Below are 27386 nucleotides of genomic sequence, written 5' to 3' on the forward strand. Positions count from 1 at the left end.
GATGGACTCTCAGTGTTGTTTTAATTTGCATTTCTTTCATGGCCAGAGTTATTGAACATTTTTTCATATATTTATTGGCCACTTGTACTTCTTATTTGAAAAGCATCTATTAATTTCAGTTGCACATAGTTTGATTTGGTCTTTTATTTTGGGTGGTCTAATTTTTTGAGGTTTTATGTATTCTAGATATTAGTTACTCTGTCCCAGAAGTAGCTGGCCAAAGAAATTTTCCCATGCTTTAGGTTGTCTCTTCACTATGTTGGTTGTTTCTTTTTCTGTGCAGAAGCTTTTTAACTTGACATAATCCCATTTGTTGATTCTTTTCTTTTTGGTACAGGGGATCGAACTCAGGACCTTGTGTTTGCGAGGTCATTTGTTGATTCTTGATCATAATTCTTTTACAACTGAGGTTCTGATCAGGAAGTCCTTGCTTTTGCCTATGCCTATGTCTCCAAGAGACTTACTTATTTTATCTTCTAGCAGAGTAAGTGCTTCTGTTCTAATATTTAGATTTTTGATCTATTTTGGTTTGATATTAGTACATGGTGAGAGATATGGGTCTAGATTCAATCTTATGCATGTGTATAGTCAGTTTTCCCAGGACCATTTGTTAAAGAGACTATCTTCCCTCAATTCTATGTTTTTGGCCTTATTGCCAAAAATCAGATGACTGAATGTGCCTAGGCTTGTTTTTGCATCCTCTATTCTGTTCCATTGATCCACATGTCTGTTTTTGTGCCAGTATCTTGCTGTTTTCATCACTGTAGCGTTGTAATAGAACTTGAAATCTGGGGTTGTGATGCCTCCTTATTTGTTCTTGTTGCCTACTGGATCCTGAGCTTTTCTTAGTTGGTTTTTTTTTAATTACTAATTTACTAATTTAATTTTTCAATTTCATTACCTGTTATTGGATTATTCAAGGTTTTTATATTTTCTTGGTTCAGTTTAAGAAATTCTGGGATTTGTATGTATCTAGGATACATATGTATCAATTTCTTTTGAATTCTCCAATTTACTGGCATACAGGTTTTTGAAATAGTTACTAATAATCTCATAGAATTCAGCAGTACCTGTTGTGATTTTGCCTTTCTCATTTCTAACTGCATTGATATAGATTTTTTTTTTTGGTATCAGGGATCGAACTCAGGACCTTACACTTGCAAGGCAGGCGGCAGAACCACTGAGCTAAATCCCCGTTCCCCCCCCCCCCGTTCTTTCTTTCTTTCTTAAGATTGGCTAATGGTTTGTCTATTTTGTTTATTCTTTTGAGGAACCAGCTCTTTGATTATTTGTATTTCTTAGTCTTGATTTCATTACTTTCTGGTCTGACTTTTATAACTTCCTTCCTTGTACAGTGGTACCTCAGTTCACGAACTTAATCGTTCCACAGTTCTGGCTGTGAACTGAATCAGTCATGAACCATATTAAATTTCCCCATAAGGGTCAATGTTAAGATTAATCCATTCTGACCCCTACAAACATGGTCACAAACCAAATCAAATTTTCCTATAAAGTTCAATGTAAATAAGGTTAATCTGTTCTGAACCATATTTATTTTTTTAACCACAAAAATATGGAACAAAGTACAGTACAGTATGAAGAGAGAGAACACTAGCCTTGCTTGAGGCAACTTCTGATGCACATGGAGGACAGGTAGGTGGGAGGAGGAGGAGGAGGTTATTGTTTGGAGGGAGATCTCCAAACACTGGGGAGATCTCCTTCTGGGGTTTCCGTTCTTCTTTGTATCTTAGCTGCAGGGTCAATTTTGACCCCAAAAATCTGTCTAATGTCACTTGTTTTTTCTTTTATTGTATAACCCTCCAGAGAGACCTCATTATTGTTCATCAGACTCAACACTTTGTCCATTACAGTTATGTTGGGGTGGTGCTTATCAAAGAAATCCTGGCGCTCATCCCATTTTTCCATAATAGATTTTATCCATCACTGCTATGCTCCTCCCTGTCTTCCCCTTCCTCAATAAAATGATCCTCAACAAGTGTCTTTTGCTGCTCACTCTGGAGTCCAGAAAATTCTTCAGTTGTCAACTCTTCCTTATGGTCCTCAACAGGCTTCCCGTATGTCTGCACCTTCGATGTCCAGACCCATACTCTTGCCCATGGCCACAATCTCCTCCATTACCTGTGCATCAGACCCTTCAAGGTCATGTTCAGTGACACATTCTGGCCACAGTTTACTCCAGGCTGAGTTTAAAGTCTGGTAAATGACATCTTTCCAAGATTTGTTAATGAGGTCGATGCAGTAGAGGACATTGAAATATTTCCTCCAGAACTCTTTTAGAGTCAAGGGCATCTCTTCAGTGACATTAAAATACCTGGTGAAGACCATCTTTGTGTACAGCTTCTTGAAGTTGCAGATCACTTGCTTGTCCAAGGGCTGCAGAAGAGCTGTCGTGTTGGAGGGAAAGAACTTGACCTTTACGAAGTCATCCTCAGCGTCCACATCATCTACCAAGGATAGAGGATGTGCCAGGGCATTGTCTATCAGAAGACACCTTTCAGGGAGTTGGTTGTCAGAAAGATATTTCTTAATGGTGGGTGGGAAAACTTTGTGCAGCCAGTCCATGAATGATTGCCTTGTGACCCATGCTTTTGCATTGGCCGTCCACATGATAGGCAGTTTGGCCTTGTTCACATTCTGTTCCTTGAATGCATATGGGGTCTGGGGATGGTACACCAGTAGTGGCTCATCTTCAGATTGGCACTTATGTTTGCACACAGCAAAAGGGTCAGTCTTTCTTTCATGGCCTTGTGCCCCTGGAGTGCCTTTTCCTCCTGCTTGATATAGGTTCTGTTCAGATTTTCTTCCAGAAGAGCCCTGTTTCATCTCAGTTGAATGTTTGCTGAGCAAATGAATTCATGAATTCAGCTAATTCTCTCTTGCAGGCTTCTGCAGCAGCCTTGTCAGAACTGGAAGCTTCACCATGTCTTATCACACCGTGGATGCCACTTCTCTTGTGGAATTTATCAAGCCACCCTCTCCTGGCTTTAAATTCATTATTTGTTGCACTTGTAGAGGGGTTTTGTGGCAGTAAGCCACTGCAATTTCCTGTTTTTTTCACAGATCATAGTTTCACTAACACTATCACCTGCCAGCTATTTCTCATTCAACCACACTAACAAAAGTGTTTTCACCTCTTCCAGCACTTGTATCCTCTACTTGGTTAACATCATTACTCCTTTTGCTACATCAGCTTCTTTGATCGCATCTTTATTCTTCAAAATAGTCGAAATTGTTGAGTTCATCAATCATCTTTTACTCCAAGGCCAGATCAGTCGCATGAATACCACATTCATACCTTTCAACAATTTCCTTCTTCAGTTCAATGGTTATTTTTTTCAAAACCTTTTTACTACTCCTGCTCTGCAGTCTCTTGTTACCTTCATTACTTCTCTGCATTTTCTTTTTACCACCATCCTTGCTTTGCACTTTCTTTAGAGCCATGCTGGATTGAATAATACTGTACAGTACGGTATGTGCTAAAAAGCACACAAAAATGCTTCACAGCAAGTGTTCACAAGTCTGTCTGTGACTGTGATCTCAAACAGAGGAAGGCATGACCACATGTCCGAGCAGGAAAGATGCTATGTTCATGTTTATGTGGGAAAGATGGCCATGGTTGTGTTTGTCACCTGATGTGGAGTTCATAAATGGAAGCAAAATTTTGTTGAGCACATTCATGAACCAAGGTATTACTATTCTAGCTTTGGATTTGGAATGTTCTTGTTTTTTAGGAACTTTAGGTGCATTATTTATTTGGATTCACTCTTTATCTGATGTGGGCATTCACAGCTATAAACTTCCCTTTTAGGACTGCTTTCATTCTGTTCCATAGGTTCTGGTATGTTGTGCTGGTATTATTGTTTGATTCTGGGAAATGTCTAATTTCTTCTATAATGCATTAATTATTCAAGAATGTAGTGTTTAATTTCCATGTGTTTGCAATAATTCCTGTGGTTTCTTTTGCCACTGATTTCTTGTTTCATTGCACTATGATCTGATGATATGCTTGGTATGCTTTTGGTTCTTTTGTGCTTATTCAAGCATGCTTTTATGGGCTAGTATGTGGTCTGTTTTGGAGAAAGTTTCATGTACTGCAGAGAAGAATATATATTGTGTTTCATGGAACATTCTGTAGATATTTATTAAGTCCATTTGTTTGAAGCTCTGATTTAACTCTGATAATTCTTTTTTGATTTTGCCTACTTGATCAATTTATGATAGTGGGGTATTGAGGTCCCCCACTGTATTTGTGTTGATGTCTATCTGATCTTTTATGTCAATCTGATCTTTTATGTCAAATAGTGTTTGTTTTATGAAGTTGGGTGCATGCATGTTTGATGTGTATATGTTTAAAATTGTTATCTTTTTCCATTAAATTGTTCCTTTAAACAATACATAGTGACTTCCTTTGCCTGTTCTGATTAGTTTTGGCTTGAAGTCCACTTTGTCTGAAAATAGGATTGCTTATTTTCAAGTTCTTGTTGCATAGAATATTATTTTCTATACTTAGATTTTTTAGTCTAGAATTTCTTTTTGGATTAAATGTTTCTTATACGTAGCATACTGTTGCGTTTTGTTTTGTTTTTTGTATTTTATTGGTACCAGGGATCGAACTCAGGACCTTGCACTTGCAAGGCAGGCGCAGTGTCACTGAGCTAAATCCCCAGCCTGGGTTTTGTTTTTTGATCCATTCTTCCAATGTGTATGTTGATTTGGGAGTTGAGACCATTAATATTGAGTTATTACTGAAATGTATTGACATTTTTTTTTTGCTTCACTGCTTTATTGTTGAAATCACAGGCAATTCAAAGCAACTGTCAATGAGGCTTTTGTTAAAAGATCTTCCAGCAGACTGCCTCAGTTTTATGATTAAACAATATTGCACTTTAATAAGATTAACCTTCAGGATTCTCTTCAAAGAAGGCAAGTATTGTTCCAACTGTCCTTTTCTTAGACTAAAAGCGTACTGCAGAAAACTACTTTAAAAATCAGTACTTCAGGATACAGTAACATAATAAAGTACGTGCCTATTTTAGAATCTTAGAGGTTATGTTGTAAGAAACTCTTTAGCCTATAATTAGTATAAAGTGTACACAGTATTTTTCATTTCAGTGGTCCAAGATGCGAAGGTTTCCAGATACAATTTTGTTCTCTAATACTGCTCCAGGTGGGATGTCAATTTTGTCACCCTGATTTGCAATGATGATAACTGTTCCCCTTAATGAAACATTTTTGTCAAATGTTACATCTCCTGAAACTGTGAGGTGATCCAATTTAAGCACATCTGGTATACTTTCAAATCTTCTTAGATAATCTTGAACCTTTGTAAATGAACTGCCTAATTTAAGCAAGGGCACTGTAGGAAATTCCCGCTTTTCACTCATTGTCAGAGATCCTGCATTAAGGCTATAGAGGTTTGACATCACTAGCAAGAGATCTGATATGGTTCCTTTAAAAAATTCTTTTATTGGTACATTTTAGGTATACAATACGTTTACATTTATCATTGGGTGCTTGTACCTGTACATGATGTATCTTAGTTCTTATTTTTTCCCCCATTACCTGTGTGTCCTTCACCCCCTCCACCCTTCCCTATTTAGATAGATTTCGTTTCCATTTTTTTTTTCTTTTCTCATAATTTTTCCTTTCCCTCCTTTCCTTTCCCCTTCCCCTCCTACCACCCCTACACCTTTGGACATTTTCCTATTTCAAATTATCAAGTATTCATTTTAATCATTTTAACCCTTATTTACACTTTCAGTTTCTCACACTAGAGAAACTATTTGGTATTTACACATGTGTGTCCTATTTATTTCACTTAAGAGTATGGCCTCAATATGCATCCATTTAGCTATAAATATCCCTAGTTTCTCATTCTTTATGGCTGAGTAGTACTCCATTTTATTTAAAAACTCACATCTTCTTTATCCAGTTTCCAGTTGATGGGCACTTGGGCTGTTTCCAAGCTTTAGCTATTACAAACTGTGCTGCTATAAACATGAGTGCACATATATCGCTGTGGTATGATTCTTTTAATTCTTTTTTTTTTTTTAGTACCAGGGATCGAACTCGGGTCCTTGCACTTGCAAGGCAGGAGGCGGAACCACTGAGCTAAATCCTCAGCCCCTATGATTCTTTTAATTCTTTGGGGAAGATACCCAGCAGAGGAATAGCTGGGTCAAATGGGACCTCTAGTCCTAGTTCTTTGAGGTATCTCCATACTGACTTACACAGTGGTTGCACCAGTCTGCACTCCCACCAACAATGGAGAAGGGTTCCTTTCTTCCCACACCCCCGCCAGCATTTGTTACTGGTTGATTTCTTGATAGCAGCCATTCTTTCTGGGGTGAGGTGGAATCTCTGTTGTTTTCATCTGCATCTCTCGAATGACCAGTGATGTTGAACATTTTTTCATATATTTATTTGCTGCTTTTACTTCTTTGTCTGAGAAATGTCTGTTCATTTCAGATGCCCATTTTTGAATTGGGTCTTTGAATTTGGGGTCTGATTTTTTTCAGTTCTTTATATATTCTCGACATTAGACCTTTGTCTGAGGTACAGCTGCTAAAAATTTTTTCCCACATTGTAGGTTGTCTCTTAGCTCTGTTCCTGGTTTCTCTTGCTGTGCAGAAGCTTTTTAATAAGATGAGATCCCAGTTGTTGATTCCTTGTGCTAGCTCCTGTGCTACTGAGGATTTGTTCATAAAGTCTTTTCCTATGCCAATGTCTTCAAGAGTTCTACCTAACTTATCTTCCAGCAAGTTTAGTGTTTCTGTCTTAATATTTAGATCTTTAATCCACTTTGACCTTAGTTTAGTGCATGGTGATAGGTATGGATCTAGTTTTAATCTTTGGTAGGTTGAAATCTAGTTTTTCCAACACTATTTATTAAATAGGCTATCTTTCCTCCAATGAGGGTGGTTGGCTCCTTTGTCAAAGATGAGGTGGCTGAGAATGTCTGAAGTTGTTTCTGTATCTTCTAATCTATTCCACTGATCCTTGGGTCTGTTTCTTTGCCAGCACCATGCTGTTTTTATCACAGTAGCTTTGTAGTATAGTTTCAAGTTGGGGATTGTGATACCCCCAGCCATGTCTCTGTTGCCTAGAATTGCTTGTACTATTCTGGGTTTCTTCTGATTCCAAATGAATTTTTGGATTGTTTTCTCTAGTTCTGTGAAGTTTATTGTTGGAATTTCAATCGGCATTGCATTAAATCTATATAGTAGTTTTGGAAGTATGGCCATTTTCACTATATTGGTTCTTCCTTGTTCCCAGGAACAAGGGATGTCTTTCCATTTTCTTATAACCTCTTTGATCTCCTTTTTCAGAGTGCTGTAGTTTTCAGTGTAGAGGTCTTTTGCTTCCTTTGTTAGGTTGATTCTTAGATATTTCATTTTTTTAGATGCTATTGTAAAAGGAATTATTTCCCAAATTTCACTCTCAATGAGTCTGCTATTTGCATATAAGAAGGCTATTGTGTGTGGTTTTTTGGTTTTTTTTTGGTACTGGGGATCGAACTTGGGTCTTTGCGCTTGGGTAGCAGGCGGTGAAACCACTGAGCTAAATCCCTGGCCCTGAAGGCTATTGTTTTTTGAGTGTTGACCTTGTATCCAGCTACTCTGCTGAATCTGTCAATTAGGTCTAGAAGACTTTTGACTGAGTTTTTTGGGTCTTCTATGTAAAGTATCACATCATCAGCAAATAATGACAGTTCAACTTCTTCCTTTCATATCTTTATTCCTTTATTTCTTTCTCTTTTATAATTGCTGTGGCTAATGTTTCCAGAACAATATTGAACAGGAGTGGTGATAGTGGGCTCTGATGTGGTTTTGACAGGAAGAAAATGGCTTCTTGGAACATTAATACCTAAGGAATTCTCAAAACTTTTAATCGCAGCCCTTACTGCAGTTTCTAACTGAATGACATTCAGGCCTCCATCCAAAGTTTTTGCATTCACAATGATTTCCATGTCAATGGCATTTTGTTCCTGCAGCCTTTTAACTGCTTTACATCTGCATGTGTTTTATTTGTGACTTCCATGACAAATTCATAGCGTTTTCCATTGGGTGGGTTCATTAGATGATTAAGAATATAAAGATCCACCATGGCACCCAGATTATCAATGTTAGACACAAATATATATTCTTTGCCTTCTCCTATAAAGGGGTCGAGCAAACCAGAATTGTAGAAACTGGCATAGATATCACCATGACCTGGAGGGTACCAGGCTTCTGTATTTTCCCCTGAGTAAGATACATCCTTTGCTACAGGAAGTAAAGATTCTTTATTAATCCTTGGATACCTGCTTTGATTGAAAGTGTAGATTTTCACACAACAATGATTGTACTTCTGTAGTATTTTTTGGTATCTTCATCTGTGTTAAAAGAGTTCATTAAAACAAGAAGAACATCTGTATTGTAGGTTTTGTTCAAATGTTCAATTTACTGAACAGTCAAATCCAAAAAGGTATTCTCATTCCTCACACCAATCAGACTTTTAGGGCCTCTGCAGCCCATGCTGGTTCCCAAGCCACCACTGAGTTTCACTACCACTAGCTTGTTCAACACAGAAGATATATTTTCAGGCAAGCCTCTGGCCTTTATCTTCTCATATGATTGAACTGAATCTTCCCGAGTTCTCTGGATTTCCCCCCAATCCACAGAAGGTCCTTTTTCTTGCAAAAATCTATGAAATAGCTTCCAAAATCTACCAAAATCTTTTTTAGTGTGCTCAAATTCATGTGAGGGTGCTGTGGTAAGTATTTTTTCTAATTCTTTCTTCACAGATAATTCTAGCTCTTGTCTAATGACTTCTTGGAATTGAGAAGCGCCATCTTGCGACATTGCTTTGCTAAGATAGTGAAGATCAGAGCTTCCCTGAGGAGAACAGCAGCCATTCCTAGGAACAGTGAGCACCCAAGCTCCTCCTCCAACGAGAGCAGCATTAATAGTAATACTATTAGAGATGGAGAGGGGGTGGGGAATGGGAAAGTAGAAGCAGTAAAATTTAAAAAAATAAAAAAGGAAGATGCAAAGAAGAGAAAAGATAAAGGATTCTATTAAAAACTAAAAGAAAATTAATAAGTGAAATAAACAGGACACCTGTGTAAATGCTGAATAGTTTCTCTGATATGAGAAACTAATGTATAATAGACAATGTGAAATAGGAAGAAAAGTTCTAAAGGGGAAGGGGGATCTGAGAGGGAAAGGAAAGAAGGGAAAGGAAAAACTATGAGAAAAGGAAAAAACAGAAACAAAGCCTTTGTAAATAGGGACGGGTGGAGGGGTTGAAGGGAAGACAGCAGAATGGGGAAAAGTAAGAACCAAGATATATCATGTAAAGGTACAAGATCCCAATGATGAATGTCATCGTATTGTAGACCTAAAATGTACCAATAAACTTAATGAATAAAAAAAGAATTAGATAAAAGTAACAGAACAAAGCAAAAAAAAAAAAAAGAAGAAGAAGAAAAAAGAAAAAATAGAGATCAAAATGAAATAAAAAGAAAAAATCCCAAATCTCCCAAAATAATGAAGGAAAAGAGAAATGAGTCCAAAAAAATTTCTCTGTGTTTTTGAATGAGTAGTTTCTTCCCAGGGTGTATAGTGTTGGAATCTACCCAGATAATGGGGAAGGGACAGTGAGTTACTATTCAGACCTATTTTGTTCCCACACTCACACTTTTGTGTGTGAATGCTGAATCCTGCCCTGCCGTTTGCTCTAGGTGTGGTCAGTCAACAGCTTCTGCCCTAAAGTTGAATTTACTCCAACTGCTCCCAGTTTCCATGCACTTCTGTGTGCCCCAAGTTGTGGCTTTCTCCACTCAGCTTTATAACCCCTGGGTTTGTGAGGTTCCCCCCACCCCACTCCAGAGGCTGCTCTATCCGTATGCTCCAGGCTGTGGTAACCATCCAAGCCCAGATGTATCCCTGCCTGTGTAGGCAGATAGGGAAAATGAACAGACCACTAAGTTCTGTGCTGGAGGTAGGTAGCCCAGGGCAGTGGAGGCAGTGGTGCTGGAAGAGGGTTCACTGGACTTACCGCCAGCACTTTCAGACCCAGCCCCATCCAAAGGCCGCAACAACTGGCCTAGCTTCTCTCCACAGAGGGTAGGACCCTTCTCTCCTCCCCAGCCTGAGCTTAAACTTTTCAGCTTGTCTATGTCTAGTTCATGCCCTCTCTATGGCTGTCTCTTATGGCTACCTCCCACCCAGTCACTTCAGAAATCATGAAGTGTAGTAGTTGTCCCTATGATTTCTGATTCTCAGAGTAGCTCAGTCTTAAACAATTACCACACCCAAAAGTGGTGAACACTGCAATGAATTTCTTCTCCAACTCTAGCCTGCCATGCAGAAGAGTCATTTTCAGAGTAAAATCCCACACTGTATTTACAATTTACAGTAAGTGTAGGCTTTTTATGGAGCTAGAACTGCTGGCCTGTTGTTTCTCTCTGGATCTACCAACCCTCTCCAGGCTTACCTTGGGTGTGTGGAGATAGGGTTCTCTCACTGAGAATTGAGCCTAGCATTCCAGACTGCTTTGTTCTTCTCTCTGCACTCTATTCATTTTTCTCCAGTTTCTCTGTGACTTCTGGTTTTCCTGACAGCTCTTTCATGATTCCTGGAGCTGCTTTCCTTTTCTTTTCACTAAGTTGTTGTTTTGCAGGTGTCTGGATTCCAGGTCCTGGAGAGGTTTTGATGTGCTGCTGGTCCTCATGCTGCCATTTTCTTGGTCCTCAGTACCTTTTTAAAATTACATATTTATTCAACGTCATAATCAGACCCTCATATTCAGCAATAAACAGCATGGGTGCAAAACATTTTTTTACCTTAAAAGCCTTTGTTGGGATGCTTTACTCTCCACATAACAGACATTAAAATAGACTGTTATACAGTTAGTCACAAATACAATCCTTAAGTGTTTTTACCCATACACATGAGTATTGTCTAACACGTCTTCTTTGTAGAAGCTAAGCCCTGCCACCACTGTGCTGGCTGAGTTCACATATCTGTCATCACCTGTAGCTTCCATACCACTTCTCTGGCTCTCTTCTCCTGCTAAGCCTTGTTTTCTGGCAGTAATTAAAATGTCTGCCACTGGTATAGCTACTTCTGCTGCTAGAACCACCATAGCCACCTTGATTTTGTGGTTTGGCCAAGTAGTCATTCATCACCATGGGGACCAGAACTTCTGCCTCCAAAGCTTCCTCTATTCACGGGTCCAAAATTGAAGACTGATTGTTGTAATTGCCAAAATTACTGTAGCTTTTATCACTTCCAAAACTGCTTCCATCATCAACAAATCTATTGAAGCTGCTCCCACTACCACCATCCCTATGGCTGCCACCAAAGCTATCATGACTAGGGTAATTTCCTCTGTGGTCAAAGTTGCCATTCCCACCAAAATCAGCTCCCCACCACCACCACCAAAGTTTCCAGAACCACTTGTATTTCTTTAGATGGAAAAAGCACAACTCATTTCTTGCTTCACCAGAGCTTTCCTTACTTCACAGCTGTGCTTAGTCACAGGATGCATTTCTGAACGACGGTCTTATCCGTAGCATCATGGTTGTCAAGGTTACAGAAGAAAAGCCCCCTTCTTGTCACTGCTTGATCAGTCAGGATTTCAATTACTTCAAAATTTCCCATGTGGTTCAAAATAATCTCTTAGATAATGTTCTTCATCCCGTGTCTTTAATGCCAACAAAAGGATCTTTTTCACAGTTCCATGGGTGCCTGGTCTCTGAGAATGTTCACCTGAGACTCTCAGGTACCTCTAGCTCTTTTTGGTTTCACAACTCTTCCACCCCTTTGTGTGGCCCTGCATTCCTAGCTGCCTCCACCTTCTTTAAAGTGAAAGCCTCTGGAGCACGTAGTGTTTGGATCTCTAATTAGCACACAGGCCATGAATGTTCTCCATTGCTCAAAATGGCTCTTTGGATACTCAGTTGTTTCAAAGCTGAGCTGTCTGATGAAGAGCTTCTCAGGTGTCCAGACTCTCAGGGATACTCTGACAACATGGACACCTGTGGGAAGAGAGACTAACAATGCTTCCTCGATAGCATCCACAATCAGAAAAAGATTTTCGTGGAGTTTTTTTCTTTTTTCTTTTTTGATACCAGGAACTCAGGACCACTGAGCTACACCCCTGGCCCTCTTGTGGTTTTTAAACTGTTTCAAAATCTCCAGAGCCAATGATGAGCATGAAACATAGAAAAAAGATAATGCCCCTTTTCTTGGAGCTGAATATGAATCTGGCCAAGGTTTCAGAGAAAGGGAAGGAGAAAATTTAGCAGGAGCCTTAGTGGCTGTGGTCTTGATTGCTGCTCTATGCCAACTAGGCGGATGAGCAGATAAAGAAAAATGTGTTGCAACAGTGCCTTCCAAGTACAAAAGGAATTTGACTGCTGTTTCACTTCTGCCTTCTAAATAACATCAAAGTGCTTCTTCATTGACTGGGGAATAAAGGGAGAAGAATTCTGGAAAGTATTGCAGGGTAGCTCAGTTGACACAATACACACCCACTGCTGTCCAGCCCTTGTCCACGTGGCACCCTCTTAAAGTCACATTTAGCTCCCAACTGTAAACAACAGTGAGATCAGTCATCCCTTATGTAACCCAAACCATATTAATTAACTCCCAGAGACACAAAGCTCCTTTATTCATCTATGGGTGATGCTGATTCCTCTTCGAGTTGAATCACCTTCCTCTTTGATAACCCATTTTGTAAATTCTGAGATATAAGGGAACCACTATTAATGCCCCTTATGTTTGATGATAGGTAAACAGAAATAAGGAATAGAAAAAAGTTGGTTACACATACACAAATGTGTGCATATTAAAATAAGGAAGAAAGAGCTGGGTATGAGGGCACACCCTGCAGTCACAGTCGCTCTGGAGGTTGAGGCAGGATCTCACAGGTTCTGGGTCAGCCTGGGCAACACAGTGAGACCCTGATTGAAACATAAAAAGATAGAGGAATGAAAATGAGGAAGAAATGTTGATAATAATCACATTGTTTCTACAACCATTCAGGTGATTATAGTTGGTATTAAACTATGGTTTTCAACTACCTATTTCATATTCCCTTTGCCTTCAGCAAGCATTTTAGCTATTCATGGCTACTTGACCACTGAGATGACCTATTCCTTTTTTTCCTCCCTGGCGGGGCTTGAACCTAGGGCTGTAATGGTCTACCTTTGAGCTATGTCCTCAGCCACCACACCATCATTTATAAAAGGTCAGAGTCTTTAGCCATCTTGCCTTTATTGGGTATAATTTTCCTTTGTCTTAAAGTGTAGGATAGGGAGGACTAAGAAATGCCTTACCACTCCAGTTCCTCTAGCAATATAGTAACACTTTGGTTTACTATTTTGGTGGATAGAGGCAATCAGAATGGCATCTATTTGGCTTTTGCTACCATAATAGCCCTTACTTCACAGGTTAGGGAACAAGTGTAAGAATTTTGACAGTGGCTATTTGTCTATTCCAATTATATATTTCCAAACTGGGAAATAGCTGAGGGTGGGTTTAGGGAAACACAGACTGTCTGTGAAACAGACCCACTGGAAAACATTACTGACCTCTGTTAACTCCTACTTTGGCATACCACTCTAGTTCTACTAGTGTAGGAGTCACTGTCAGTTTAGAACCAGTATTCAAAAATCCCCCCAAAATTTGATTATTTTATGTTCTGGTACCCTGGCAATGGCTGCAGGGCTGCAGAAGATTTATAGTATATGTGTGTATACATACATATAGATATACATGCATATATGTATGTAAATGTGGCTGACTGCCCCACTGATTATGCCCAAAGCAGGCTGTAAGCGGTGCAGGCTGTAAAGAGGTAACCCCACAATTGGCTTGTTTATAGAACTGAGTCTAGCAGAGGCCTACATGCTGATGTCATAGTGACTCGCACCCAAATTCTGTTCCCAAAATTAAAAACTTCTTTACTAAAAAGACAAAGTTGGGCTGGGGATTTAGCTCAGTGATTTTGCCACCTGCTGTGCAAGCACAAGGACCCGAGTTCAATCCCCAGTACCAAAAAAAAAAAAAAAAGACAAGGTTAATTATTAACCACAACTCATATTTTCTCTGTTGTGTTCCTAATTCAAGAATGCTTTGTCTCTCCCTTTATTTACAAACCTTGACTACATCAGCAATGTATCCATAGCAATTCCACATAGTCCCTTCACATAACCCCTTTACCTCAATCTACCTATGATGTCACCAATAAATACTGACAGCTCCGGGTGTTCGGGGCCTTTGCTTGTTCAAGTCTTTGCTTGTTTAAGGCTCTGACTGTTCAAGCACTGGTCATCCTGGCTCCCCTTATCTATCTCTTTAATTCTGTCTTTAAGTCTTTCTTCTTGCCATGCATCACAGCACCGAGCAGGAGATCAGGATCTGCTGCTGGGGTCTCCAGTATGTACGCACGTGGGTGCGCGCTCACGTGCATGTGTATGTGTGTGTGTGTGTATACACAAAGGGCATGGTGCTTGTGGAATGAGAGCATGGGGACAGAATTCCCAGGCTGACCTAAACAAAAGGATAAGAAAGTGTGGTTTTTACACTGCTCCTAGAGTAAGCAGAGCTCAGTGTTGATGTCATTGCATATAGAGGTGCAGTTCCACGTAGAGGTGGAGGCCTTCTTGGGCTCTTCCCCATCATGCCTCTTCATGGATACCTGACTAGTTATCACTTTAAATCTCCACAGGGGGTGTGTGTTTCACTATGATAATGAAGCAAAGATAACTACAGGTTGCTTTAGTGACTCTTCTACACATTTGCTCCTTACCATGTAGAAGGAATCCCTAATACTGTACTAAATAAGTTATTGCTCTGTCTTAAGAAGTCTGACTGATAGCTAGGTTAACTATTTTTCTTGGTCCTAACTTCCTGGTGTATCTGCTGACAATAAAGCTATTAAAACTTAACTTGACTCCTAAGTGACCCCATAGCCATACAGGTATCGTCAACTGTGTCACTTAGTAGACAAAGCAATAACAGCTAACATGTAATGAGTACTTATGATGTGCCAGCCACTAACTGCTTACATCATTACCTACTATAATCTTAACACATATCTTTCCTTTTCATTTTAACATATATCTTTCTTTTTTTTTTTTCCTCAGGACTGGAGATTAAACCCAGGGGCTTTCCACTGAGCCTCATCCCCATTTTGTTTTTTTAAAGAGGCATAAAAAGGTTTATTAGGCAGAATTTAAAGTGCACACTCAAAGAAAATAGAGTGCAGGCCCTCGAGAGAAGCACCTTATCATTGGAGCTGGGAGTGTTTATGTGTTTCTGGTAGAAGAAATTTGTGGATTTTGTGAATTTATAGAAAGTCTGGGCTTGGTTTACAGGAGAAAAGGGATGATCCAGCCAGAGGAAGAAAGATAATGGCTCATTTCACAGGTGAAAGGATGACCTGTTTTATGTGAGAAAGGCAGGGGCCCGGTCTATTATATTTCTTAAGGTCAGATTTCTGCCCTTTACCGTACCAACTAGGCTAATTTATAGACTTAAAGTATCTTTAAGGGATTTTAGGTGTTTTGTTTTGTTTATACAAGGTCTCACTAAGTGTCTAAGTAGCCCAGACTGGGCTCAAAGGTACAATCCTCCTGCCTCAGCCTCCCTAAGTTCTAGGATTACAAGCCTCCAAGCCCAGCTTTTTTTTGTATTCCTGATATACAAGAATACAATTTAATATTGACACTAGCCACTTGGAGCTGCCTACATCAATTTCACAAGTTTAAAAATGTGGGCCCTGATAAAACTACCCACACTTCAGATGCCAACCTCACTTTCTTTCTTTTTTTTAAATTAACTTTATTGGTACATTTTAGGTATAAAATACAGTTACATTCATCATTGGGATCTTGTACCATTACATACGTCTCTTGGTTCTTTTTTTTTTTTCCCCTTCCCTTGCCCTCCCTTCACCCCCTCCACCCTTCCCTATTTACAAAGACCTTGTTTCCATATCTTTCCTCTTCTCATATTTTTTCCTTTCCCTTTTTTCCCTTCCCCTACCCCTCCCACTTCTCCTGCTCTTTTAGACCTTTTCTTCCTGTTACACAATATCAGTTATACATTTTTTAAATTACAATATTAAGATCTAGGAGATATTACCACAGATTTTTCAGAATTTAAAAGGATATAGAAAGCATATTACAAAAATCTTTTTTGCAATAAATTTGACAACTTCTAAGAAGTAACTTAGAAGACAAATTAATGAAACTAACTCTGGAGGAAATATAAACATTTGAGTAGCACCTATTAAAGAAAGTATATTCCTAGCTTGAAAACCTACCTATATGACAACAGCAGGCTCACAAACATTTTAACTGATAATTTATATCAAACATTTAAAGCAGAAAAAAGAAGGAACACTTCTCCCCTCATTTTAGGGAATCAACATTGTGCTAATCCTAAAACTGGATAAAGATAATAGAAGAAAAAAGTATGAACATAGAAATTTGTTTAACAAAACAAACTCTTAGAAGTCAGATCTGGAAGTATGTAGAAAGTGATTTTATTATAGGGATGGCAGTGTTGGTTCAGCATTGGAAGATCCACCCCCAAAAGTCATCATTTTAACAGAGGAAAGGAGAAAGCCATATGATCCTGTCACTAGTTGGAGAAAGAGTATTGGACTAAATTCTACAACTGTTCATGGTAAAAGCTATCAGGAGACTAGAAGTAGAACAGAACCTTCTCAACAAATCAAAGACATGTACTCCATACTTCCAACAAAAACTCCTGCTATGAATGGAGATGATACAATGCTTTCTCCCTAAAGTGGGGAACAAGGGCATATATGCCTACTCTTCATCTGTCCATTAGACTTTGAAGCTTAGGTCTAAACCAAAATAGTCTGGCAATAAAATGACACAGCTAGTATAGGATTGGCATGGCAGAAGCAAAATCTTTATATGTAGATGAAATGATCATCTACAGAGAAAATACTAAGAAATCTCTAGGAGCCCTTAGAACTTGTACTTGAATTTAGCAGGATTAGAAAACACAAGGTATATATAAAAATTCAGGTCTGTGTATACTTGCTATAAATGAAGAACTGGATATTGAAATTTAAAAGTTATGTAGGAGTACAAAGGACCCAGAAAAGCCAAAAACAAAAACAAAAACAGTGTTGGAAGACGTTTAGCACCCAATTTTAAGACTTCTTCTAAAGCTACAGTAATCAATGCAGTGTTGGTGTAAGGAAAGACATATAGATCATTGGAATAAAACAGAGAATCTAGAAATAGAACCACACATATATGGTCCCCTGAGTTTTGAAAGATTATTTAACATTAGCATTTTATAGAATATAAACTTGATTCAAGAGCCAAGGAAGAGATAGTGTCTTCAGCAAATGGCACTAGAACACCTGGTATCCGTATATAAAAAATTAACCTCAACCCTTTTTTTTCCATACATGAAAATAACTTGAGGGGATCTATGAACCTAAATATGAAAGCCTAAAAGTATAAAACTTTAAGAAGAAATTATAAGGGAAAATATTTATGAATTCAGGATAGGCAAGAACTACCTAGGATACAAAAGACATGATGTATAAAAGAAAAAAATTGATAAATGAGATTCCATCAAAATTTAGAACTTTAAATGACATCATTAAAATGAAAAGTAGTCCTTAAACAGACCATATTTACAATGCATATAACCTATGACCAGAATAGATAAAGAATTCTTAGAGCTCATTAATAGACAACCCAATCAAAAAGTACACATAAGAAGATGATAAATAGCCAGTATAGCACAAGGAAAGGTGTGCAACTCTAGAATCAGAAAAATACTAATCAGTACAATAACAAGATTGAATTATACACTCATTAGGGAGATGAAGTTAAAAGTTTTAAAAGCCTTATCATGACTTTTTCTTTTTGTTGGATTCTCCCCCTTTGCGTTTAATATGTCATGCCTAATGGATTCGTTCTGCTGGGTTTCCTGGGGTTGTGATCCTCATTGTCTTTTCCTAGGGTATTGTCTAAAATTTTTTTGAGTGCCGGTTTGATATTCATGAAGTTCCTGAGGTGCTCTTTATCATGAAAGTATCTTATTTCTCCATCAATTTTGAAAGATAGTTTTGCAGGGTACATCAATCTGGGTTGGAGGCTGTTTTAGGGCTTGAAATACATCACTCCAAGCTCTTCTTGCCTTGATGGTTTGCATTGAGAAGTCTGCTGTGATTCTGATGGGCTTTCCTTTGTATGTGATTTGTTTCTTTTCTCTCACTGCTTGTAGAACTTTGTTCTTCTGTTGGGTTTCTGGAATCCTATGATATGCCTATGTGTAGATTTTTTTTGATCAAGGCTAGTTGGAGTCCTACATGCCTCACTTATCTGTATGTCAAGCTCTTTTCCCCTGCTTGGGAAGTTTTCTGCCATCACTTCTGTGAACAGTTTTTTTTATGTCATCTGCACACTCTCCTGTTTCTTCATTGACTCCGGTCAGTCTTATGTTATTCTTCTTTGCATAGTCTAGCAGCTGCTGGATTGATTTCTTGTGTCCCTTTATAATTTTAAAGCAATTTTTCTTTTCCTGGTCACTAATTGCAATCTTTTCTTCTATATGTGAAATTCTATCCTCACATTGGTTCATTCTGCTGTGCAGACTTTCAATGGAGCTTTTAATCTCTTGGAAATCTGTTTGTATCTGTTTTATGGATTCCATGTGTTTCCTATGTTGGGATTCCATCATGTTCCTCAGATCCTCTATTTTTTTTAATCTGTGTCCTCTCTAGTTTTATTAATCATGGCTTGCACCATGAGCAAAATCTTTGCTGTTATCTGAGTAATTATTTCTGATTTCATTTTTCCCAGATCCTCTTTCGTTGCCAGTTCAGAGAGTCCAGGTTGTTGAGTATAAGAGTATTCCATCTCATTTCCCTTTGAGGTTGCTGTAGGTGATCCAGAAGTCTGTTTTTGAGACTTGTTTACGTGTCTTCTCATTTCCACAGGGTGGGGGGTGTTGCTTCTGGCACCCACAAGGCTCACCTTCTCTGCCCTAGGAGCTTGGATGGCAGTGGGGGAGCTTCCTTCTGGGTGCTGGGACCAGCTCAGCTTCTCTGCCCTAGGAGCTTGGGATGGTGGTGGGGGAGCTTCCTTCCGGGTTCTGGGACCAGCTCACATTCTCTGCCCTAGGAGCTTGGGATGGCCCAGAGATCATAGGATTTTTAACAGATAGAGCCATTGAGCATGGTGGTAGAACATACTTGTAATTCTAGTACTTTGGGAGGATGAGGCAGGAGGATCACAAATTTGAGCCCAGGCTGGGCAACTTAGGAATTTAGCAAGACACTGTCTCAAATATAAAATTAAAAAGGGTTGAGGATGTAGATCAGTGCAAAGGCCCTGTGTTTAATCCCTAGCACCACACACACATACACAAAAGATGGGGAGGAGCTGGTGGGAGCTGGCTAAGTCACTGGTGGCAGCTGGCTAAGTCACTGGTGGCACTGCCCTTGGAAGGGATTAAGGAAGCTCTCATGGAACCTGAGTTAGGTCTCATGAGAGTATGTTGTTATAAAAGAGAGAGCTTGGACTCTGAATTGCTCTCTCTGATTCCCACATGCTCCCACCATGATGCATCCACCATGTGACTCAGCTAAGAGGCCCCTTATTAAACTGAAGCCAGTGCTGGCACCATGTCCTTGAACCTCCAGAACTGTGAGTGAAATAAACCTGCATTTAAAAAATAAATTACCCAGCTTCGTGTGCTCTGTTATGGTAAGGGAAAACAAATTAATACACAGTACTGAAGAAGCATACTTCATAGGAAATCCAAATGTATATGTTAGAGAATGACTAAATGTTCTTAATTTTGTCAAAAAAGCTCATGCAGTACTCACTCTTTAGACATGAATTTCCTCTACTGGTTTTAACATGGTTCAGTTTATTTTCTTATCATATTTCCTGATTAGAGGAGCTGTGTATTCTTGGGGTAAAACTTGTAAACTTTTGTAAACTCAGCTCTGTTCCTAGCAACATAGAAAGAATGAAGAAGAGCTACAAAACTCTCCAGAGTGCTTGACCTTAATTTAACCAAACACCTCACCCTTTTATAAGTTGTCAAACAGGATATTCCTATTTCTTACTCCAACATTCTCTGGTATTAAAACTGATGACAAATGGAATTGAAGAGGAAGAAGAGAAAATCTGAAAAATAGGTTTGCCCAGATTCCCTGTATATAAAAAAACTCAAAACACTGAAACTTTAGGGAAAACATAATTGATGTTAATTTGGTATCTGTTTTAATATCAGAAGAACTCTAACCTAGTTTGCAGGTTTGCTGCCCTGACCTGAAGTCTCAGGACCCTGAAGTGGAAATGAGGGAATTTTTCTAAAACAACACTTCGAGGGCCAAGCCATCATAAATAAAGGTAAGCAATGTATGGATTTTTAAAGGAAAGTTCTTATTAAAACCTATTAAATTTTAAAATAAGTCAGAAAGGTCAAATGTTTACTTTTAATGCTGAAAAAGGAAAATAATAGTCAAAGTCACACAAAGGGTGCATTGTTTGTAGACTCAATACCTTGGGAGCTAAAAGGAAATGAGGAGTAAAAAAGGATATGATGGGTTATATACAATGAACCCTCAAGTTACAACCGGCCTGACATACAAACAATTTGGATTAGATTAGTGGAAGATTCATCCATCTTTTTTTATCTATAGTGTGTACCCAGGTAAACATCCAGATCTCAGCTGTATCGACTTAAAATCAACTTGAGTTACAACCAGCCCTCAGGAACCAATCAAATTCATAAGTCAAGGGTCCAATGTAGCACCCTAGAGTATATGGCTCTGTGTGTGTGTGTGTGTGTGTGTGTGTGTGTGTGTGTACTAGAGGTTCAATGCCTTCACACTGAGTGACATTCCCAGCCCTTTTTAAATGTTTTAAGACAGGTCTCACTGAGTAACTAAATTGCCCAGGCGGGGCTTGAACTTGTGATCCTCCTCCCTCAGCCCCGTAGAGGGCTGGGATTACAGATGTGCACCATCATGCCAGGGTGAGTATATGGCATTGAAAATGGAGAGCTGCTGTTCACTTTTAGCCAACTGTACTTCCACGAAAGAATGTCATGCCAGTGTTGCAAATCTTTTGACTTTTCAATCAGATAATTATGATAAGACTTTTCTCTTTTTTGGGAAGGAGGTGGTGATACGAATTAGGCCTTGTATGTGCTAACAAGCACTCTATGCTAAGCTATCCCCACAGCACAAACTTTTAACTCTTTAATAGGAACTTTTTATTACAAATTTTTAAGGAAAAATTTTCAAATTAGGAAGGGGTAAAAAAAAAATCTACAACCCACATTAAGGCAGGAAGTTTGTGGTTATGTGGACTGATCCTTCAACCCTTGGTCTAATACTAATCTCATAGTTCTGTACTTGCTACAAATATCTTAAAGTGAAATGGTAGCATTCCGTGGGTGATTCAACAAGATAAATATTAGTCACGCCTAGAAACAGACTTAGGATTTAGAAATGGTATTCAGAGTGGTAATAGGAAAACTAAATAGAAAGACATGGTGAATCTATACAAACAAAGATTAATACCTCTATTACCTCATGTCAGAACTTAGCACAGTTAAATGTTATTAGTTTCTTTACTTTCTACCTAAAATTTGAATGCCAGAATGAGCTGAGTTATATAGTAGCACAGAAAAACCAATTATTGATTAAAGTATGGTTTCTTGACCTTGTTACTACATATTTGGCTGACTGGCGAATATCATCATATCTCTGATAACTAGAAAAAATTAAGAAAAATGACAATGAAGTCAATAATAACTACAGAACAGGCTGATAATCAGGGTGAAATATGATCAACAAATAAATGAAATGTTTTCTTTATAAAAGATATACTAATATCAGTAGATACCCAGGATATAATCTGGTCAATTGTAATTGAAGTGGAATTTTACTGACATAGTAAAATATAACTTTAAAAGAATTGACCAGTGCATTGTGAAATAAAGCATTATTCCTTTTTCTTTCGTTTTTTTTTTCTGGTACTGGGAATTGAACATAGGACCTTGCACTTGCCAGGCTGGTGCGGCACCATTTCTGATTTGTGATACAGCTAAAACAAATGTCTAATTTATTTGAGAGATATATTTTTAAAAGCTACAAAAGATCTACCACTTTTATATAATCTTAAAATTCTACCTAAACCAATATGCTCAAGTTTACATAAGTATATCTACATATATAATTTTTTAATTCCAGAAATGAAGACATAAGCCCATAGGAGTGTGTGGCCATCACAGGACAATCTCTGAACTTTGACTACTGTATTACCATTGTGAGGAGGGTGGGTGTCTGACCTACACTTACAGTGATCAGCTCTGAACTGTGGTACCATGAGAAAATTTTTGTCTTTTGTTCAAAAGAACAAAACTCACCTTTCAACTAACAGAGATATGTTGACAGACACTTGGCACAAGAGGCTCAGAGAATGTGGTTCTTCTATAGCAGTGGTGGGGAACCTACGGCACACATGCCACAGCAGGTTGTTTGTATCGTTGAAAGTTCTAAAAGTTCCGCCATGGCTGTCCTAGAGTCTCCCAAGCTGCTAGTCATCTAGGTGCATGTGGTCAGCATCCACAGGGTTGAGAAGGTAGAGTTGTGGCTGAGCTGTCAGTCCCAGGTGATACTGAGGAAAAAAAGATGGAAGAGCGTTAGATTGATTTTCAAGCATGCATATATTGAAATTTGCACTTACGCAGCTATGATCACCGTAGGAATTCAGGACTTTTTTCAATATCGCTCTTATTTACTCAGCAAAGAAATAGCCTGTGGAAACATCAGTGGCTCCTGATGTTTAACCTAATAGTAGATAAGATAGTTAAGGATGGAGATGGTGTCAAATGCCTTCAGTAAAACTGGCCTTCTGACTATCCTTGTGGCACACCGTCTCAGGATGGGGCCTCAAGACCAGGTTAACACGAGGAAGTGTGCACTGAGTACTTTTCTTAAGATTGTGTATGGAAAATCAGATTTCAAACAGCTGAAATGCTAGGCCCGTAATCTTGGCCTCATTTCTCTCTTAGTACCTGAGCAGAGAAAAGCCTTTCTTTCCTGTCCTTTTCTTGAGAAAAGTTCTTCATTTAAAAACAAAAAGATAATGTACTGAGAGAGGGAAATGACCTACAAGTCCCAAATGTCAGTCAAGCTTAACTAAAATCACCTCAGCTACTCTTTTTTTTTTGGTACTGGGGATTGAACTTGGGTCCTTCTGCTTGCGAGGCAGGCGGTGGAACCACCGAGCTAAATCCCCAGCCCCAGCTACTCTTTTCTTGGGGGCGGGTACTAAGTATTGAACCCAGGGGTGTTTTACCAACAGAGCTACATCCCCAGCCTTTTCATGTTTTACTTGGAGACAGGCTTTACCTGAGTTGTCCAGAGTGGCCTCAAACTTGCAATCCTCTTGCCACGGCCTCCTGAGTAGCTGGGATTACAGGCATACATCACGATGCCTGGCACTTCAACTACTTTTAAACTTGTCTCTAGAGGGGCATGGTGGTGCATGCCTGTAATCCCAGCACTCAGGAGGCTGAGGCCAGGAGGATTGCTGAGAATTCAAGGTTGGCCTGGGCTACATAGTGACTTCAAGACCAGCCTAAACTACATAGTGAGATCCTGTCTCAAAAAACAACAAAAACTGGGCCAGGGATTCAGCTCAGTGGTTGTGCCACCTGCCTCACAAGCACAAGGTCGTGAGTTTGATTCCCCTGCACCAAAAAACAAAAACCTATCTCTATACCACACTCCTAGAGAATTGAATACAGATTATTTGTGTTGGAAACTGTAAGTTGTATTTTTTTTACTCTTTTACTCTGCCTTGAAACATCTTGAGACAATCACTGACTTATTTTGAGCAGGAAACTGCATGAGACTCCCACACAGACCACTCTGACACACAGAGAAGTAGAAAATTGGCTTTAAATAATGCTGGAAGCTGAGCAAGTGACTTCCTGTCAGTCTTGAGAGCCCCGAATAGAAGTTTGTGCTTCTTTTTTTTTTTTTTTGGTACCAGGGATTGAACTCGGCACCTTGTGCTTGCAAAGCAGGCGGCAGAACCACTGAGCTAAATCCCCAGCCCAAGTTTGTGCTTCTTTATATACCTCTTTTTACTTCTATGAAGCTTAATTCTATTGGAGTTTCCCTGGGAATATAGCAAGCAGGATTTACACAAAGTAGAACAGCAGAGAGGAAAGAACAAAGAGTTCTGGCAGGATGTTGAGTTCATTATGCTCCTTTGGTGAGAGATTATAGTTGTCATGGTTACTCAGGTGTATTCTGCAAAGAGCATAGTTACCCAATTAACCCATCATTGCCCAATAACAATTGCCCAATTCCATGTGGAAGGATGGCCTCCTCTCTCAATTTTAGCCCTTTTGTTATTTCTTAGGGCTTTAAAAACTTTATTGCACTTACATACCAATGGCCTCTAAATTAATACAAAAGACAGATTATAAATCTACAGGAAAGATATATCCCTGTTTCAGTGTAATAGAAAAGCCCTGGTGTATACTTCCAAAACTACTATGTAGATTTAATGTAATGCTGATTGAAATTCCAACAATATACTTCACAGAACTAGAGAAAACAATCCAAATATTCATTTGGAACCAGAAGAGACCTAGAATAGCAAAAGCAATTCTAGGCAACAGAGACATGGCTGGGGGTATCACAATCCCCAACTTGAAACTATACTACAAAGCTACTGTGATAAAAACAGCATGGTGCTGGCAAAGAAACAGACCCAAGGATCAGTGGAATAGATTAGAAGATGCAGAAACAACTTCAGACATACTCAGCCACCTCATCTTTGACAAAGGAGCCAACCATCCTCATTGGAGGGAAGATAGCCTATTTAATAAATGGTGTTGGAAAAACTAGATTTCAACCTGCAAAGATTAAAACTAGATTCATACCTATCACCATGCACTAAACTAAGATCAAAGTGGATTAAAGATCTAAATATTAAGACAGAAACACTAAACTTGCTGGAAGATAAGTTAGGTAGAACTCTTGAAGACATTGGCATAGGAAAAGACTTTATGAACAAAACCTCAGTAGCATAGGAACTAGCACAAAGAATCAACAACTGGGATCTCATCTCTTTGAAAAGCTTCTGCACTGCAAGAGAAACCATCAACAGAGCTAAGAGACAACCTACAATGTGGGAAAAAAATTTTTAGCAGCTGTACCTCAAAGGTCTACTACCTAGAATATACAAAGAATTGAGAAATATCAGACCCCCCAAATTCAAAGACCCAATTCAAAAATGGGCATCTGAAATGAACAGACATTTCTCAGATAAAGAAGTAAAAGCAGCAAATAAATATATGAAAAAATATTCAACAACACTGGTCATTCAAGAGATGCAGAAGAAAACAACACTGAGATTCCACCTCACCCCAGAAGGAATGGCTGCTATCAAGAAATCAACCAATAACAAATGCTGGCAGGGTTGTGGGGAGAAAGGAACCCTTCTCCGTTGTTGGTGGGAGTGCAGACTGGTGCAACCACTGTGGAAGTCAGTATGGAGATACCTCAAAGAATTAGACTAGAGGTCCCATTTGACCCAGCTATTCCCTTGCTGGGGATCTTCCCCAAAGAATTAAAAGAATCATACCACAGTGATATATGTGCACCCATGTTCAGAGCAGCACAGTCTGTAATAGCTAAAGCTTGGAAACAGCCCAAGTGCCCATCAACTGGAAACTGGATAAAGAAGTTGTGGATTTTTTATAAAATGGAGTACTATTCAGCCATAAAGAACAAGAAACTAGAGACGTTTATAGCTAAATGGATGCATATTGAGGCCCTACTCTTAAGTGAAATAAATAGGACACACATGTGTAAATACCAAATAGTTTCTCTAGTGTGAGAAACTGAAAGTGTAAATATGGATTAAAATGATTAAAATGAATACTTGATAATTTGAAATAGGAAAAGGTCCAAAGGTGTAGGGGTGGTGGGAGGGGAAGGGGAAAGGAAAGGAGGGAAAGGAAAAATTATGAGAAAAGAAAAAAAATGGAAATGTAATCTATGTAAATAGGGAAGGGTGGAGGGGGTGAAGGGCGCTCAGGTAATGGGGAAAAAAATAAGAACCAAGATACATCATGTACAGGTACAAGCACCCAATGATAAATGTAAACATATTGTATACCTAAAATGTACCAATAAAAGAATTTTTTAAAAAAAGCTTTGGTATGGTGGTGCACACCTGTAATCCCAGCACTTTGGGAGGCTGAAGCAGAGGATCACAAATTTGAGCCCAGCCTGGGCAATTTAGCAACTTAGTGAGAACTTATCTCAAAATAAAAATCAAAAAAGTGCTGGGGATGTAGCTCAGTGCAAAGTTTCTGGCTCAATCCCCAGTACTGAGGGGGACAAAAATTCACTGGAGTTGGGTTCAATTCCCAGCTTTATCCATTCCTATGTATCCTTTTGGAACCTTTCTCTACTGATTTGTAAACTGGGAATAATTGCTACATTTGAATGCCAGGTGTGCTAATATACTACCTCATATTAGTCTTCAATAAATACTTTCAACACATAACAAATTGCCCAGCATAACCACAGAGGAGCACTGTGATGATTGTGTGAAGATAACATAGACCAGACAGTGCCCAGTTGCAAACCACTGCCAATGAATGGGCTAGGAAAATACTGAGTGATGCTGGTTTTATGTCAGGGAAAATGACTCTTCAGACCAGCTTGCTTCTCCACTTTAAGGTTTTACATTGCAGGCTTTAGTAACTAACAGCAATTGTCAGACACACAATTCATTGAAGCCTTTCCAAATAAGCAAAGATAAACACTTCCTCATTATGGAGTGAAATGTTCCATTACTAGTTCCATGGTGCCCATACAATGTATGACATAATAAACATGACTCTTTCACTGGAAGTTTGTCATGTGGTTCTGAGACATTAAGAAATGGCGCTAACTGGCCCCATAATAGGCTAAAATACGTTCAGGGGCAGAGAGGTAATGCAAACAAGTAAACCCATCATTACTTCTTAGCTATTTCCAGGGTGAGACCATAGAGCAGTGGTGGTGGACCTATGGCATGTGTGCCACAATGGGCTGTTTGTTATCATTGAAAGCTCTCAGAAGTTCACCATCACTACCATAGAGGGTTCTCCTGCCAAAAGCATCCAAACTTTAAAAAGCTAGCACAGGCCAGACTGTCTATACAGTTGGCAACTTCTGAGCTAAAACACATTCTAACACTAACTGAAACTGCCAAGCCAATGGTTTGATGTTGGTCTTGCTGGTGTCACTACGCTTAGTGCCTTATCCAGCATGAAGGG

General features: G+C 39.0%; 1 protein-coding gene and 1 pseudogene across 3 annotated transcripts in view; both read right to left on the reverse strand.

The window, feature by feature from the left end:
* LOC101725233 (natural resistance-associated macrophage protein 2-like) overlaps positions 1-27386 on the reverse strand; it is a 96020-nt gene that overhangs the window by 27574 nt on the left and 41060 nt on the right. For 2 of the 3 annotated variants that reach the window (XM_087200158.1, XM_087200156.1), the window contains 2 exons: positions 22461-22711; positions 10501-10763 (listed from right to left, as the gene is read on the reverse strand). Coding sequence is in view for 2 of the 3 variants with exons in the window: in XM_087200156.1 (XP_087056282.1) it covers positions 22631-22711 (81 nt within the window). In the remaining variant the exon portion in view is untranslated. Of the gene's footprint in view, positions 1-10500; positions 10764-10788; positions 12974-22460; positions 22712-27386 lie in introns of those variants that run through there. The other variant, XM_087200157.1, reaches the window with a different exon arrangement.
* On the reverse strand, positions 4783-9078 carry LOC147821527 (UTP--glucose-1-phosphate uridylyltransferase-like; annotated as a pseudogene).

This window comes from Heterocephalus glaber, unplaced genomic scaffold (assembly GCF_053883595.1).
Source record: "Heterocephalus glaber isolate CG9 unplaced genomic scaffold, H.glaber_assembly_v1.0 deba00001733, whole genome shotgun sequence".
NCBI classification, from domain to species: Eukaryota; Metazoa; Chordata; class Mammalia; order Rodentia; family Bathyergidae; genus Heterocephalus; species Heterocephalus glaber.